The sequence below is a fragment of the Lygodium microphyllum genome, chromosome 19, assembly GCF_053477565.2.
Source record: "Lygodium microphyllum isolate KBCC chromosome 19, Lygodium_microphyllum_v1.1.10, whole genome shotgun sequence".
In the NCBI taxonomy this organism is placed as follows: Eukaryota; Viridiplantae; Streptophyta; class Polypodiopsida; order Schizaeales; family Lygodiaceae; genus Lygodium; species Lygodium microphyllum.
This window is the reverse complement of record NC_141153.1, coordinates 77,953,818-77,971,435: the sequence shown is the minus strand read 5'-3', so window position 1 is coordinate 77,971,435 and position 17,618 is coordinate 77,953,818. Positions and strand designations below refer to the sequence as shown.

Below are 17,618 nucleotides of genomic sequence, written 5' to 3'. Positions count from 1 at the left end.
GGTTTGGCGCAAAGCATTTCTTCACATGGCATGGCTGTGAAGATTACTTATTTGGCAAACTTCCTCATTTGGAGAAGCTGAAGTGCTTTACAGACAAAAGCTTGTGCTTTAGATTCAGGTGTGACTAGAATTGTGCAGTGGCCTCATGTTGAGGCTTATATGCATCATCTTCACAGAAAACAAGCTGCAGGAGGCTAATGAATTCCACAGACTGGCCAGACTTTGAACACTTCATTTATTAAGCAGAAACTTGGCAAAATGAGTATTACCCAACAATTCTATGTCTGCTTCCAATGTTGTAGGGTAACCATCAAGAAGAGCCTGACATTCATCCTTCAACTCTTTTGCAGCTTTCTTTTCTAAGCTTGGGAGGAAAGGTAAATCTCCATCTGACCATAATGGCAGGCTTCTTGCTGCTGCTATCAAAGAACCATCTGAGAAATCATCTGCACCATCATGTTGACCATCTGATAAAACAATGGCACCATTTTGTCAAATAACAAATAACAAGACACTATTGCGAGCTAAAGAGTAACCAGCAACTTACTACCATCATATACAATGCAAAGAAAGGTATATTCTTGAAATGAAATAACAGATACTTCAAAAGCTTCAGAGTTCACGAAGGCAAACTGTTAAGCAAAGCATTCATAGGACAACAAACAAGGTAGTAGATATCAATACAACAAAGTTTGCCCAAGCAAGCTTCATGAGATCTTACATAAAATATAGAAGCCTCACCTATACCATTCGACTATCCCCTAATGTTTTGTTACCACAATTCAAAATCTTACCATCATAGTGGTACTCATCTGGAACCCCAGCAATGGAAAATGCTGAGAGAAAGGAGTCCTTGTGTATACTTGCTCTTCCAGAAAATGTCGCTTTATCCCATGGATTCTGTGAAAATAAGCAGATTGAATTCTTCATAAGATTTCATAGAAGTTCCAACAATTAATCAATCACCAATGTTCTTACTCTTGCATCAGCATTTTTCCTTCAGCACATTACTGTAAGCGAAGCAAAATACATAAGGCATACTTTACGAAAATTAGAGAAAGAATATTATCATGAAATGAATCTCCATCAAGATTTAAAACACATCCCCCAATTTGGATTTTCATCATAATAATCCCTGAAATACAACCGATACTCTGAGGTCAAACAAAGATAGATAAAGCTAACTGCTGAAAGCAGAAACCATATAAAACATCATAGCCTGGAATATCGTTAAGTTCCATACAGTCTGACTAGGATTACAGCCCATAGCTTCCCAAAAGACTTGGATTTTGAGTAGCCAAACAAATGGAGTTTAAAACTACAAGCCAAAAAACCAACCATGCAACAAAACCCAAGAAAGCGCCTATGAAAGAGCATACACAAATTGCAGTGCCATCTATTGCGATTTTCCCATCAGCTGGGAAACTTCACCAGACTTCAGCAACGTGATCCATGTGAATAAGTGGTACTTCAATGGTGATTTTCCCCCACAATCAGAGAGCACACTTTCCTCCACTTATAATCAGATTTCTTTACAAAAGAAGATTTCTAGCCGCCTTAGAAAAGAGATCCTCCAATTAGTAAGAATGCAAAGGGCCACAGATCTCCTGAAGTTTTAACATTTTGTTGTTTTGACTCTTAACTTGTAAGTTAGTAATAAGTATTTTATGTCCCTCAATCATGTAATGATCATGTATGATATTTGACATAAGCTGTAACATGTTCAACTTCAAACTTCATGAATTCAATCATGTGGCATGAAGACTTGAAGTTTGTTTGAAATTTGGATAGATATTGTTGCAAGCATTAATATATTTAGATACCTATGTATTTAATTTAGGGTAAAATCTGAAACTCCCTCCCTGATTTCCAAAGCTCATCTATACTGTGGCCTCCAAGGATTTGTCGATTTCTCTCTCCTCATCAAACTTCTTGATGTGCATGTCAAAATATCTAACTTAATACCACCCCTCACAAGGCTGGATGGTAGCAATTCTTCCACCATCTTCTTTCCCTTATCTACTTTAAGCAAATGGAAAGAGAGACAATATCGTTGATGGTCCATGCAATCTCTATTTCTGCTTATCATTGCCACTCTTTGAGGAAGGCAAGAGGACTAAAAAGGCCACCTATTGGTTGGGCAAGAGTGGCTTGGTTCTTTTCAGTGATGCTGCACCAATCAAATGGCTTCTCTTGGATGGTATGGAGCCCACAACAAAGGAAGAGTAGACAAATGAAGAGGTGCCTTCTTGTGCATCAAGAGCACCTGAATCAGGAACCACCACTTCCTGTCTCACTAGAATGGAAATACAACATATCAAGATTTCCATCTAGACATTCATAGATGATTGATTATTCTCCACTTTGGGTGTTTGGAACTCTCCAGTGATGGTTCTACCTAGTAAACTGCCCATTTTCCATACTTCCTTGCTTCTATGCTTCATGTGCTTTGGTTAATTCATGATTTCTGATCTTAAGTTGTGTGGACATGACCTCACTAGTCATCCAAGGTTAAGTGCCTTATAGTAAGTGGGTCTATTTCATCACATCACTCTTTTCCCTGCATGGTTGTATATCTCAAGACCAGCTGCTTTTCTTTTACATAATTGAACAATCTTTGACATTGATGAATGGCTCGACATTTTGGAACACGTAACTATCATTCTAATCTTCTCTTTCTTGAAGACTTCAACGTTATCCCAACCCTCCATTGAGCCTCCTACTTTAACTTCTTTGGCAATCCATTCTTCTTGATGTTTTTTTCCATTTGAGACATGAGTTCCTATAACCAGCCTTCCCTCCGTGGATGGATGGGAATTCCCTAATTACAACTTAGTTATAGCGATAGCATTTATTACAAAACTGAGAAATGCAAATTAACTTACAAACTTGGACAATGGACCCCCTGTTGGCCCCAAAACTGGCACCCCTATCGGTATTTATTTAACTTCATTGAAGAAGAAGCTGATGTACGATGGGATTCTCCCAATCCCTTTCGGTATTCCAACTCCCCTTTCTGTCCAAAATGACTAGCAAGTTTTCAATCAGATTTGCTCCTTGATTTGAGTAGTCAATTGGCCTTCATCTGCTTTGATGGAAAATGCCCCAACGTTATTGATTTGCTGGTCCCTCCACTTGAATTTGACTGAAAACACCTTTAGCCTTATTGAATCCAAGTCTTGGAGCTTCCAACTTCTAGCACACTTCCCGAGGCTGTTGCTAAACCCTAATTTTTGCCTACAGATTAGGGTTTACACCAAAGAAATTTGAAATTTCTTAGCCTTTGGTGATCTCAATGCTATAATCTTCTGAGCAGGGCTGTAGAAAGTTTGGAAGATGAAAGAGAATGCTAAAGAGAGAGAAAATTCAGACTTTCTTCTCGAAGAACTAAACAAAATCTATTATCTACTATTGCTGCCTTGTCTCAACAGCTTATAGATGCAAAGAATTATAGAAAATCACTCATTTACTACGGCTACCCTATCTCAAAAGCCCATAGATGCTGTCATTTACTGTTGATTGGTCTTCTCTTGCTCCTGGATGGCTCAAAAGGTCCTCCAATGGCTGCAAATCAGACCAATAGCATCTCCTCCCTCTCTCTTACAAGCCAAATATACTAAAAATGCTTCTCTCCAATCTCTAAAGACGTTTTTTAGTCTTGCATGGCATTTTCAAAAGTGGCAATCTTCCCAAATGGTTTATCCAGCACTATCCATAATTAAATATTAATTTTAAGTCTTTAAATACTAAAAATTAATCTATAAATTATTTTGGTGTGTTGAAAAATTCAGACTCTCTTCGTGAAGAATTGAAAAAAATTTGACATCTACTACTATTGCCATGTCTCAAGAATTGATAGATGCAAAGAACTAAAGAAAATTAGTTATTTACTACTGCTGCCTTAGATCAAAAGCCTGTAGATGCTGCCACCTGCTATTGATTGGTCTTCTCCTGTCCTTGGTTGCCTTAGAAAATCCTCCAATGGCTGCAAATGAGACCAACATCTCCTTCCTCTCTCTTGCAAGCTGAATATACTAAAAATGCATCTCTTCAACCTCTAAAGACGTTTTTGAGTCTTGCATGGACATTTTTGGACAAGTGACAACCTTTCCAAATGGTTTTTCAACATTATTCATAATTAAATATTAATTTTCAATCTTTAAATACTGAAAATCCTTAAATACTGAAAATTAATCTAGTAATTATTTTGGTGTCCTGAAAAATAATCTAACCAGCCAATAATTAAATTGACTAGGCAATTTTCATTGCTGAGTGTCTTTGTGCCATCTTTGACCATCGGATTGGTGTTAGTTACCATTAAATGCCACTTCTCTAGTGTCACCAATTGACACTTATGGCCAAATGAACAACCTAAGCCAACAACCGACACCAAATACCACCAAGTACATGTGCAACATAACTTATAGTAACTTTTGCCTTTGACATCCCGCGATTTTATCGGGTCCTGAGCTCGTAAATTTACTCTAATGCCAGTTACACCTTACATATGCAACATTTAACCATATGATTAAAAATTGATCCACATGTTAAGTGATGTTTCAAAAATACATGTCCTCATGACAATTCTTGTAGTAAGAATTTATTTTTTTCCCTCAATTTTGTATCTAGTTAGTTGAGTTTGGTGATCTTGACTTCTCTCTTTTGTTGATGACTAGCTTGCTCCTCTAGTTTTGGATCCGTTTCTTTCTTTCTTGCAACTTTTTTTGTAGGATTTTACTTTCTTGTTGTGGATGTTGTATTGTGTCCATCACAAACCACTCGCAAGGGATAAACCTCGTGGTAGGTCTTCATCGGGTTGAGGTAAGTACTTCAAAAAAGCTCAACCTAGTTGGCATCTTTGTGCGCAATTGGAATTAGAACCAAGGAACTATTATTGTTGATGTGCCTTGGCCATTTGGGGATAGTCCCTTGCTCCAACTCAAAGGGACTACACTAGCTTAGAGCTCATGAGGCTGCCCATAGGTGTGTTTGGGCCCTTTTATCTTTTTTTGGAATTTAAGTTTCGTTACAGTGCCCTTTATGTGTGTGTATTTGATTGTTGGGTTTTTTTTTTTTTTTTTTTGCCAAGGGGAAAGAATGATGTGTCCACACGTGTGGGGCAAAGAAAGAGATCAAGGAATATGTATTTACATGTCCAAAAAGCCAAAATTGCCTATGAGAATAAGAAATGAGTACATCTGATTATGTCGTCTTGACTCTAGAACAACAACAAAATATATTGATACTTACAATCTAAACTGCTAAAAGCATAGGCTATCATTGCGTTCAAAACGTTCTCTCCATGATCCTTTAGCTACCCTATAGGATTCGAGCCTGATCAATAGGACTCTCTAGAAATGCTCCACTCTCCTCCAGGTAAGAATATTTGTCATGGGGTGATTCAAGACAAAAAGTCCACTGAGAGAAGGTACTCATCTTTCATGGCAAGTGATGATGGCTCAAATTTGCCGAAGGTAAGGATGTTGAGCACGACGACAAGGTGGGGCAATGGAGTGTGGCTCCTAGTCCGTTGTGACCCCTTTGACTCCTGGATGGTCTGGCAATGCCGATGTAGTGCTAATGTCTATTGAGCTTGCTTTGAAGTTAAAGAAATCAATAAAATCTTGTTGGCTCACTAGCTTCATCTCTCTGTTTATTATACTCATCAGAAACTTCTCTCTATGTGTCCAAAGCTACAATAAGAATGGTCCCATGCATCTTTGATCCCCATGCTCCATGACCTTGCAAAAGGCCAAAACCCCTCTTAGAAAAGGCAATGGAATCTCCCTCTGATCTTGTAATATACAGCACATCCGTAGATAAAGTGCATGTCGAGGCATCTCTACATATCTTCTTGTATTAATCTCGTGTTGCTGTGAGATGTCCACATCTGTCCAATAACACTAGGTATCCCATGGAAGAGGTAGATATTCATACCAACCTAGCATTGAATCCCTTTGCCGGTGATGTAATAATGGTGTTGATACCATGCCATATTTGTGCCACGGGGCTCTAGGGGGTGCACCCACCTATGTATGATTTGTATCAATCTTCACAATATCTGACTTCGTGGTTCGATTCCACTGTGTAGAAGTGAGATCTAAGTATAAGCAATTGAAACTGTACTACGATGGTGCTAGTGGAAGTACATCCATCTCTTATCCATGTGTCTTGAACCATGACTACATCTCTATATACCAATAATGTGTCTTCCCACTCTCTGCGAACTATCTAGATGAAATGAATGCCGATTGCAAATATCTGTATCTAGGGAGCTCCCATATCTTCTGCAAGCAAGTTTGTGATTGAAATAATGCCTCCATGACCACAATTCCTACTCCAATCTCCACTCTAATAATCTCATAGGGTGGTTTGCTCCATATCATGTAAGTAAATCATCATCACTAGCAGCCTCTCAATACTCTTCTATGTCTTTCTGCAAAGAGTTGGGCCCCATCTTGGGAAACCACATGACAAGGCTGGGGGCTTTTGAAATAGGAGACATGAAACGGGTTTCATAGATTTTATACGAGGTTCGTAAAATGTTAGAAATGGGTTTCATTCGAGTTGAAAAAAAGCATGAAAGTTTTATACACGCTTACTATATGACTCCTGTGACATAGAAAACACACATTGACATTATTCATTATTCTATACAATGCAAATGAACATTCGATATGGCATCAATATTTTCATGCATCATGGACCACTATCCATGCCCAACGTCAATTTTAGTTGTAAAAGGAGCCATTAGTATATGCAATCATCATGGATAACTCAAAACAAAATTCTCACAATCAATGCCAGTATCGATGTCAATGTGTTAAATAAATCCACGATAAATGATGAATACAAAAGTCCCAAGACATTTAGGGTATAGCATTTGTGAAAGTTTAAAATAGGTGTTTCATACATTTATGAAACGCTTAGTTATGAAATGGGTTTCGTAACCTTATGAAACAGGTTTCTTGGCAACTATGGCAAGGCTAGAGTACCAATGTATCAAAAACCAGAGTTGAGTTCATAGTTCCTAGAATTCATCATATCCACATTTTCCTCAACTGCTCCCAGTGCTGCATAACTTCTATCCAACCTAGCAACTGTTGCAACTCGCAATGAGAATGTAGGCCTTGTAAACGTAACCCCTAGATATACATAGGATCTAGCGTACTCAACCATATCCCCTCCAAGAGTAAACTGATGTCCTGCTTTGATCACACAAGCTTGTGTGGCATTAAACACCATAACCTTAGTCTTTTGAAGGTTCACTGTCAATCCCCTATCTGCGCAAAATGCTTGCTATGCATACTTGTGTCTCTACAAGCCCTCATGAGAGTACACGATCAATACCATATCATTTGCATGAAACAAGATGGCTATCAAAATGCCTACCAAGCTCGCACTTGGTCCCCCTAATCTATCCACATAATTTGAGAGCTCATCGACATAAAGACCAAAGAGAGTAGGTGAAAGTGAGCACCCTGGCTTCACCCCAATGATACTATCCCTCATGTTTAAAAGCCCTCTCGAAGAGCATAAGCTCCCTATCATTGAGTCATACAAGGTATAAATCCCCCTACTACAGTTGGAGTACCAATATGTGCTATATGAACTTGGCACGGGGCACCATGTCGAATGCTTTGCAAAAATCCACAAAACAGTAGGTGACCTGCCCTCCCCTTAAATAACTTTGAGAGGTACAAAGGTTTTCTTCAATAAACTCACCAAAAAACCCTCACACATGGCTCAATCAAAAAATGTGTCTCAAGAAAGGCGCAAGAAGCTCATGTGCACGTATAAAATGTTCCCTAATGAACCCATCATGATCTTCTACCTTCCCATGCTGCAATCTACAAATTGCATCTATCACCATCCCTATAGTAACGTATGAACTACAAGATAGGCGAGGTCTCTGAGGGGAAGACACAGGGGGACTGGCCTTGTACATCATATAGGTTGTTTGCACAGTTGTACCATGCCTTTAGTGCTCTAATTAGAGTACTCGATTATCTTTCCAAAAACATCTTCCATGCTATCTTACTGTCTCACCCCAAAAAGATTTGGTATATCTCTGCCTCCAGTTTAGCCAAATACATTTGTTTGTTTCTTTGCACTAGGTGTGAAAAGATCAATTGAGCTTGCCTATGTGTAGCATCTCTTGTAGCAATATCATGCTGCAACTTTATTTGTGCCTCATGACACTCATCATCATGCCAACACACACACACACACACACACACACACACACACACACACACACACAAATTTAAGTCCTGATAGTCTTTCGTCATTTTCTTTGAGGACCTGATGGTCTGATGTAACAGAATGTAATGAGAGAAAGAGAGAGAGTTTCTCTGATGACCTGATGGTCTGATGTAACAGAAAAGAGGAGATATAGAGAGAATGATGACCTGATGGTCTGATGTAAATATTTACTACTTAATTAAATTATTTTCACGAAAAAAAAAAAGAGAGAGATTAAACTCTACAAAAAGCCAATGTGGCCTATGAGGCAATCCAAAGTACATCCATGTCTAATGCCATCTCACTAGTAAAGAGAAGATAATACTAAAATAAGTGACCTATGAAACAATACCAAAAATAAGTATACAAGGCAACAATGCTAGAGTACAAGCATGTCTAGTGTCCTCTCATCTATAGAATGAAAAAGAAGTCCTAATTTGACATTACTATTTATGGAATTGTGTTGGAAACTATGGCCTATAGCAAATCTCAAGATCGGTGCATGATGTCAACTATGATACAATCCCTAATAACCGCTCAACTGATATGCCTGATGGTGAGTCGCCATTGTCTCCCTATGATGGCTCTGATTCGACTATGGTGCAGCCTTCTTGATCAGAGTCCCAGTACACGAGGTTGTGGTGCTTGAGAAAGTGAAATGGCTCTATCAAATGTGACTCTGTTATATGGAATGGAGGGTGTATGCCAAGGTGGCTTTGTCTCTCCTAGGTTATGTCTCTAGGGTATGATCTATAGAAAAACTCTGTCATTGCCCTTTGTGTGGGTCCCTTTGGGTGAGTTGGTCTCCTGTCTCACAATAGTGTTGTGCGGTACTTGTGAAAATCTAAGAGGGAAAGACCTAGGCATCTCTAATCCTCATACTCTATAAACCAATGAAGAGGTCCAAAATCATGACAAAAGGGGCAGTGGTACCATCCCCGTATCTTATAGTTTTTGTATGTACTGCTTTGTCTCAAGATCTCGGTCACAAAGCTAGCAAATCCTATTCTTTGTTGGGGTATCTATCTATTTGCTTGTCTCCATTTGTAGCCTATGAGAGGAGGTGCGAATGTGTCCAATAGCAGCCCAATATGTTGTTGGATAGACGGGTGTCCATGTACATTGGCCAAATAATGGAACCATCATTAGAGAGGCACAAGAAGTAACTTAGGTAGAATTCCATCCTTGATCCAAAAGAGAGGGAGGGTGGGTCCTTGTCTTTGTTGTCTCAACCCTCAAGATATCAGTTGTGATCACTTGGTTTAGCTCTAATCGGTTGAGAGAAAGTATAGCGCAATTGAGAATGTAGTCAACAAGTGGGCGGCAATCGATATATAAGCCATGTTGCCTCATCCAAATAGTCATCCGTGAAAACCAATAGTCCTTCCCCTTCATTACTAGTTGTCTAAATGAACTCAGTGCCAATTTGAAGTATCTATCATGCGGGAGATGCCATAATATATACCAAAAAGTCATTTCTCTAAAGAGTATCTTTGTGACTATAAACACTCACCCTAGCTCTACTCTAACAATGGATAGGGGGGTGGAGGGCCTACTCCTAATCATACATGCTATAATCATGATCAATAGTCTCTCCATGCTATCCGAACCATTGTAATAATCTCTCTCTATCCCAATCTAATCAATAAGCAAATAGAGGTGCCTATGGTACAAGCCACAAACCCATACCTCTAATCCATACAGTAGTGCTAATGTGACTAGGGTGTCAAACACCGTAGTTTGGCACGAGCATCCTAGAACCATATGTGAGGCTTGAGGACATTGACTCTGGAGTGCCCCGAGTGCTACATAGCCTCATGCTAGACAGCCCTCTATTGCCTCTCTTGATGAAAATTGTGGGTGACAGAAGGTGACTCCCAAATAAAAATACTCCCTCATAAGCTCCACTGTCTCTCTCCAAATATAAAATGGTACATGGACCTAGCCACCCATGTTGTTGAAGTGTTGAGACCATGGTTTTGGTCTTTACAAGGTTCACAATGAGGTGTCTATCTCTACAAAAGGCATGCAAAACATCTAAGTGGCAATGCAGTCCATTTGGTGAGTCCAAAATGAGAACAATATCATTAGCATACAAGAATATCGATATTAGCAGCCATTCTAGGCCGGGTCCAACTCCTCCTTGATCATTTTAATCAACACCTCATCTATATCTAATTCAAACCTGACTGCAAGTGGCCATCCCTATTTCACTCCTATTACACTACACCACTTCCATTGATGCTTTTGATAGCTTTTGGTCAAATGCCTTTCCCAAATATACTTATTCCACAGCTTGATGTTTACATTTATCTGTATCATCCATCCCCATGATTAATTGCAACCATACACTATCCACGAAGTCAATCACACAAGTAGGTAGTGCAATGATGATGTGCAAGCTCACTTCATAGAGAATCCGGATAGAAGATAAGGTATTTGTCAAGAAGAAGCAATAGTATACCGGAGTAAGATCCTTTGCCTTCATCAAGGGGATGTGTGCTCATTGATCATGCCACAGTTTTCCCAAGGCAACACTTGGATGCATTGAACATTGCATCAATTATTACACCATCCACATCACATGTCCATATGCACCTTTTGTGCCTTCTCATGTATACAAATAGGGGACCCTTTTAGCATTTTTGGATTTAGAAGAGGAAAGAGAAAGATGATCTAGATTACTTGGTGTATCGTGACCATATCAAGAAGATTATTGATCCGGTATTCAATGATCACTCTAATTTGATGTAAATAGAATAGGGGAATATGGGTCCAAACTCCACATACACACCACAATCATCATAGACCCTAGTTGTCCATGTTCAATGGACGCGTCAACTTGTCCAATCCATCCTATTCAGTATCACAGGTCTAATTATGTCTCATGGTGTCTGATGGAAACTGTATGACTATTTCAAAGTGCCTCTTTGTGACCATTTGGGGTCACTTTTGGAGTAAATTGTAGGTGTTGTTTAGGCTTCTAGAGTGTTATGAGATCCGTGGCCATTTCCATTATCTCTTTAGAGATGGATTTGGACCACTATCCAGAGCATGGATTTTACCAATCACCGATGAATTGGTCTCTTTCTCCTTGAGATACAACAACTTTGTGACATGCTCCTTAGGAGTATTGTTGCTCCTCACATCCTCACACAAAGCGATCATTGAGGAAGGAAAGGCCCATGGTCGACGCACCTGTTGCTGCTTTGTGGACTTCCACAAAGCCTTTGACACAGTACCAAGAGACGGACTAATAAATAGATTGCATACCATGGGAGTATCGAAAGAGCTCAGTTGGGGTATTTTGGCACTGTATGAGAGAGTTGTGGGCAAAGTCTGGACACCTGAGGACCTTTCGGCACCTATTTACTCCACCATTGGGGTGAAGCAGAGATGCCCCTTCTCTTCGACATTATTTGGCCTGTACATTGATAGGATTACTGATTACATTTCAGAGGAAGGAGATAGAGGAGCTCCACTAGCTGGCACTTGGATACCCCTCCTCTTGTATGCAGATGACATTGTATTGATAGCTGACTCTCCAAAGGGTCTAGAGAGACACTTGGATGCACTACACTCCTATACTGTGGACAATGGGCTTTCAGTGAACCTTGGTAAAACCAAGGTGATGGTATTTAATACTACACCACAGTGGGTCAAGAGATCAGCACCTAAATTCACATATGGATCTGAGGAGCTGGAATATGTGGATTCTTATACATACCTAGGAGTCTTATTCACAGGGCCCACCTTTTCTATGGGAGAGGCAACAGACACTAGACTGACTCGCGGATACACAGCACTAGGTGGTTTGGAGAGAATGTGCTCACAGGTGCAATTCCAAGAACCCCACACCCAGCTATGGCTCTTCGATACACTGGTCACATCCACACTACTTTATGGAGTACAAATATGGGGGCCTAGCCTTGACCACCGTAGAAAATCAGGGCGCACTTATGATGGATGGAGGTCGATGGAGAAACCCCTAGTGTCCATGATATCCAGGATGATCAGATGTAAGGCCTCAATGCCACATGAGATCATCAGAGCTGAGGTAGCACCTACACCGATTGTGGTAGAGGCCCTCACCCATAGTTACCTGGAACGGGGAATGAGAACGGGAACATGGCCCCCTTGGAACAGGGGGAACGGCACATGTCTTAAGTGCCCCAAATATGCCATGCATGACCCAAATTGCCCCAAAGAATGTCCCTCTAATTGCCCCAATACCCCTCAATGCTTGAAATTGACCCAAACGTCCCAAAATTGACTCGATTACCCCCATAGCTCCAAATTGCCTTGAATTGCCCCAATTATCCCAATTTCCCTTGAAATTAGACAATATAAATGGATGAATATCTTGGAATTGAGGATAGGATGAAATTTGATTGTGATTTGCAAGAGTTGATAATGCATCAAATTTGAACTTTGCATGGACTCCTAATTAGCTCATGGGTTGTCTTGACACTTTGAATCTTCAACCCGAGAGAGAGAGAGAGAGAGAGAGAGAGAGAGAGAGAGATTAGTGTGTGCACATTAGGCAATGGAGATGGATGAATATGTGGTAGGAGTGTGACCCAAGAAAAAAGAAAAAACCGGAAAAAACGTCAATTTTCGATCAACAGACCTGGAACGGCTGTTCCAAACAAGGAACGGCAAGGAACGGCCTTGGGAACGTTACCTAGCCGTTTCACCTCCTTGGAGGGTTTGGAACACGTTACGCCGTTCCTACAGGCCGAAACGGCCGTTCCCTGTTTCTATGCCCTCACGTGATCGGTCGCATACATACATTACCCAGACACAGATATGCACGGCTGGCCCTTGAGTCCTCCAGACAACTTGCGAGAGAGGGTGATACTTCATGTTGGTATGCACAGATGTCGGCTTGGTTTGAGCTACATGGCTTTAGCATGGACAAGTTACCCCCCTTCCAGTACTCCCTTGATGCACCATCTCTTGATCTGAGCTGGTTAGAGATCCACAAGATCATCAAGATGGATCTTACCCAGTTGGATATCAGACGGACATGGTTATGCCAGGGCAGGAGCTAGGGACAAAGATAGCTTTCTACCGCATGCATTTCCTTCATACTACAGATGATGGATTTATTGTTCGCCCGAGATACATGGACACCCACCTTTCCCATGGGATCACATGTACTATTGGCCAGTTGCACACCTCCTCACATCAACTAGAGATTGAGACTGGAAGATATAGATCCATCCCACCAGGGCAGCGCATATGCCAAATATGCCAATTAGAGCCAGAGACAGAGGAGCATTATATTTGCTGCTGCCCAGCATATTATGAGGTTCGTGGCCGTTTCCACTGTCTCTTTAGAGACGGATTAGGACCACTATCCAGAGTCATGGATTTTACTGATCAGCGATGCCTTGGTCTCTTTCTTCTTTAGATACGACGGCTTCATGACATGCGCGTCAGGAGTATAGCTGCTCCAAGACATCTAGGCCCTTCACAAGGGCATCTCAAAGACTTCTTTGCAAAGGAGACTTAGAAGACTTCAATACAGTTACAGCCACAGTCCACACAAGAGCCTCTCTCACCGCCACAGTCCACACACAGACAAGGAGTACTAATTGATCAAGCCGTTCAACTCAACCTATCCAGACATCCTAGGCCTCGGCACAGACATCAACGACACCTTCATGTCAGAGTGCAGCAGTGCGGAAGCGTAGGACTGAGAGAGAGAGAACGCAGAGAGAGAAGGGAGAGAAAGAGACAGTGTACACTGAAGATCTGCTGTATAAAGAATGCTGAATACAAAGATATACACGGGCGCAGTGCGCTGGACTGCGTGTCTCCACCTCGACGATGCGACCTGCTGTCCACCTCGAAGTCTGCTGCAGTCTGCACTGTCTGCTGTCTGAAATCTGCGAACAGAGACAGAGATCTGCACGGCACCGGTCTGTAATCTGCGACAGAGAATGAATGCCAGACTGCTGAAAACGTCAGCAATAAATAGGCGAAAATCTGCCTAGGATGGGGCGCCAAAATAAGGCGCAGCCTGATAAAAATCAGCTGCAGGCAGTCGGACTGCCACGTGGCAGTCCGACTGCACAGTCCGACTGTGCAGCTGGACTGTGCAGCTGCTGCCTGCTGCTGCCTGCCTGAAACAGGCTATGATCTCTGACACCCCCTCTCAGAGCCTGGATAGGGCAGAAGCCTGAGGGATCTGGAATGTTGCCGAAGTAGAGCCTGAGGAAGCGCCTTCGTAAACAAATCCGCAAGATTATCCTCCGTCTTGCAATACTCCACAGTGATGGTCTCATCCAAAAGCTTTTCTCGGATGAAGTGGTACTGGATCTCAATGTGCTTCGTCCGGGCATGAAAAACAGGATTCCTCGCCAAGGCAATGCAACTCTCATTGTCACATCGCAGCAATGTAGGACGAGTCTGGGGGCACCCAAGCTCCTCCAACAGTCTCCGAAGCCACACAACCTCGCATGTGGTGGAAGACGCGGCCCGATACTCCGCCTCAGTAGACGAAAGGGCTACCGTGGGCTGCTTCTTGCTACTCCAAGAAATAACACCTGCACCCAAAGTAAAGCAGTAACCTGTTGTAGACCGCCTGTGGTCCACGTCACCGGCCCAATCCGAGTCGCTCCAACCTGCAAGTACAAGATCTGACCCATCTGTCCCTGCGGGGTAATGAATCCCCAAATCAGACGTCCCCCTTAGATACCGAAGTATCCTCTGAGCAGCCTGCCAATGCACCGTCTTAGGTTCACTCATGAACCCTGCCAAGAGCCCAACAGCAAAACATAGATCAACCCTGGTGTTGAGAAGCCAAATCAAAGACCCTATCAACTGTCGATAGCGGGAAGCATCCGCCAAAGGAGAAGCTGAGTGGGAAGTGGCCTTCCAGTTCGGATCCATAGGAGTAGAGAGGGCCCGACAATCATCCATCTCAAAAGACACCAAGAGCTCCTGTACATATCTCTGTTGGGAGAGAAAGATCCCCCTCTGAGACTGAAAAATCTCATGTCCTAAAAAGAAATGGAGTAGCCCCAAATCCGTCATCTCGAACGTCCGATGTAAAGCTGACTTTGTCTCCTGGACCTGCTGTGCATCATCACCTGTGACAATCAAATCATCAACATATAATACAAACAGCACACAACCATCCTCGGAAGTGTGAACATACAGCTGCGGATCGGCCTTGGACCGCCAATATCCCAACTGAGTCTGGAGGAACGAAGCCTGCTTGAGACCATACAGGGCCTTCTTCAACCTGTAGACTTTCCCATCGGAAGAACCAAAGCCAGGAGGCTGCTCAACGTAGATCTCCTCCTTCAAATCACCATTCAGGAAGGCCGACTTCACATCCAGCTGATAAACAGGCCATCTCCTATGGCCAGCCAAAGCAAGAACAGCTCTAATGGTTGCCATACGAGCTGTAGGGGCAAAGGTGTCATGACAGTCAATCCCTGGGCGCTGGGCAAAACCCTTAGCAACAAGGCGAGCCTTGTGCTTATCCAAAGTACCATCACTGAGATATTTGGTCTTGAAGACCCACTTGACTCCAATCACCTTCTTCTTCGGGGGGCGTGGCACAAGTGACCAAGTGCCATTCCTCTCAATAGCCTCCAACTCAGCTTCCATAGCTTTCTTCCATGGGGCGGACTGTAAAGCCTCCTTCACGGAGGTGGGCTCTCGATCCTGCATAACTCGGGACATCAAACAATAATTGGAGCAAACAAGCTCCGAAGAATGCGCCTGGTGCCTCCGTGACCGCCGCGGACCATCCTGCGGTCCCCACTCCTCAGGAACCCCCTCGATCCCTGAATCACGGAGTGTGTCACGGGCCCAGCGAGGAGGAGGCCGAACCTCCCCTCGTCGTTCTCCATCAGTAGAAGACTCTGGAATGTCCACCGGTGGTAACTCCTCAGAAGGATCCGGTGGAACAGTAGACTCTGTGTCAGAAACAGAATCATAATCAAACGGCACAGACTCCAGTGGAACTGTAGAAGGAGCCAAACTCTCCCCTGGATCTCCAAGAACGGGATGCTCCTCCCCCGTTGAAGAAGCCGGAACCTCCACAAACCGCACATCACGGCTAGTATATACATCCCGCTTGACGGGATCATAGAGTCGGTAGCCTTGGGACTGGGAGCTGTAGCCAACAAATACCTGTTTGCGGGAAGCCGCTTCGAATTTGTCACGGTGACCTTTGGGAATGTGAACATAGGCATCACACCCAAAGACCCGAAAGTAAGAAACATCTGGCTTCGACCCAAAATACGCCTCAAATGGAGTCATCCCTTCCACGGCCGAAGTAGGAGATCGATTAAGGATGTGGACTGCAGTAGCCACAGCCTCAGCCCACAGAACCTGGGGGGTCTGTCGGTGCTCCATCATGGTGCGCGCCATCTCGATCACACTGCGGTTCTTCCGTTCGAGAATACCATTTTCTTGTGGAGTATTCGTATTGGCAAACTCCTGGTGAACTCCTCTATCTGCACAAAACCGAGCAAATTCATTAGAGACAAATTCACCTCCCTTGTCGGATCGCAAGGTCTTCAACTTCCGGCCTGATCGGTTCTCCTCAAAGAGAAGCCAATCCTTGAAGTGCGAGAAAGCTTCTGATTTTAGTGCCAAAAAGTAGGCCCATGTCATCCTGCTATAGTCATCCACGATCAGCATGAAGTACGAGCTCCCACGCAGGGACTCATTCCTCATAGGGCCACATAGATCCGTAGATACTAACTCCATCGGTGAAGTAGACCGCCGCGAAGCGGTGTGGGGAATGGCATCCCTATGCTGCTTCCCCCTTATGCAGGAGACACATGGCTGCTGGCTCACCACTATATCCGGCAACCCTCGAACAAGCTGTCCCCGTGACGCCTTCCGAAGATAGTCATAGTTCAGGTGACCAAACCTAGCATGCCATAATTCAGACTGTGACTGTGAGGTAAGAAGAAGAGTAGAGAGGGCAGTGGAAGACTTCAGTTTGTAAATGCCGTTCTCCTCATATCCACATGATAGAACCTTCCTCGACTCACGATCAAGGACTCGCACTGTAGAACTGTCAAACTCCACCAGAAGACCAAGGGAACAAATCTTATGGACTGAAAGGAGATGGTACCCCAATCCTGGTACATGCAAAACCTCTGAAGTATGGGTGCCACCTCGTCCATCCGGAATAAGCTGCATCTTACCCCGACCTGCAATAGAAACTGAAGAGCTGTCTCCAATGAGAACCTGCCCACGCGAAGGTCGCAGCTGGGCAACACCATCCGATGAAGGAGTCATGTGCCGTGAGGCACCACTATCAATAATCCACTCTCGAGATTGGGAAGCCGCCATCGCAGCATCAGAAGCATTCGGTGAAGCGTCCTCAATGACAACTA

The 17,618-nt window shown here is 43.0% G+C and overlaps 1 protein-coding gene and 1 pseudogene across 3 annotated transcripts in view; one reads left to right on the top strand and one right to left on the bottom strand.

Annotated features, from left to right (window-relative positions):
* Positions 1 to 17,618, bottom strand: part of PTAC14 (plastid transcriptionally active 14) — a 163,738-nt gene that overhangs the window by 33,803 nt on the left and 112,317 nt on the right. For 2 of the 3 annotated variants that reach the window (XM_087700338.1, XM_087700339.1), the window contains exons 11-12: positions 795 to 900; positions 270 to 467 (exon numbers count right to left, since the gene is read on the bottom strand). In XM_087700338.1, coding sequence (XP_087556464.1) covers positions 270 to 467; positions 795 to 900 — 304 coding nt within the window. The remainder of the gene's footprint in view (positions 1 to 269; positions 468 to 794; positions 901 to 17,618) is intronic. The other variant, XM_087700341.1, reaches the window with a different exon arrangement.
* Positions 11,675 to 13,660, top strand: LOC148020063 (uncharacterized; annotated as a pseudogene).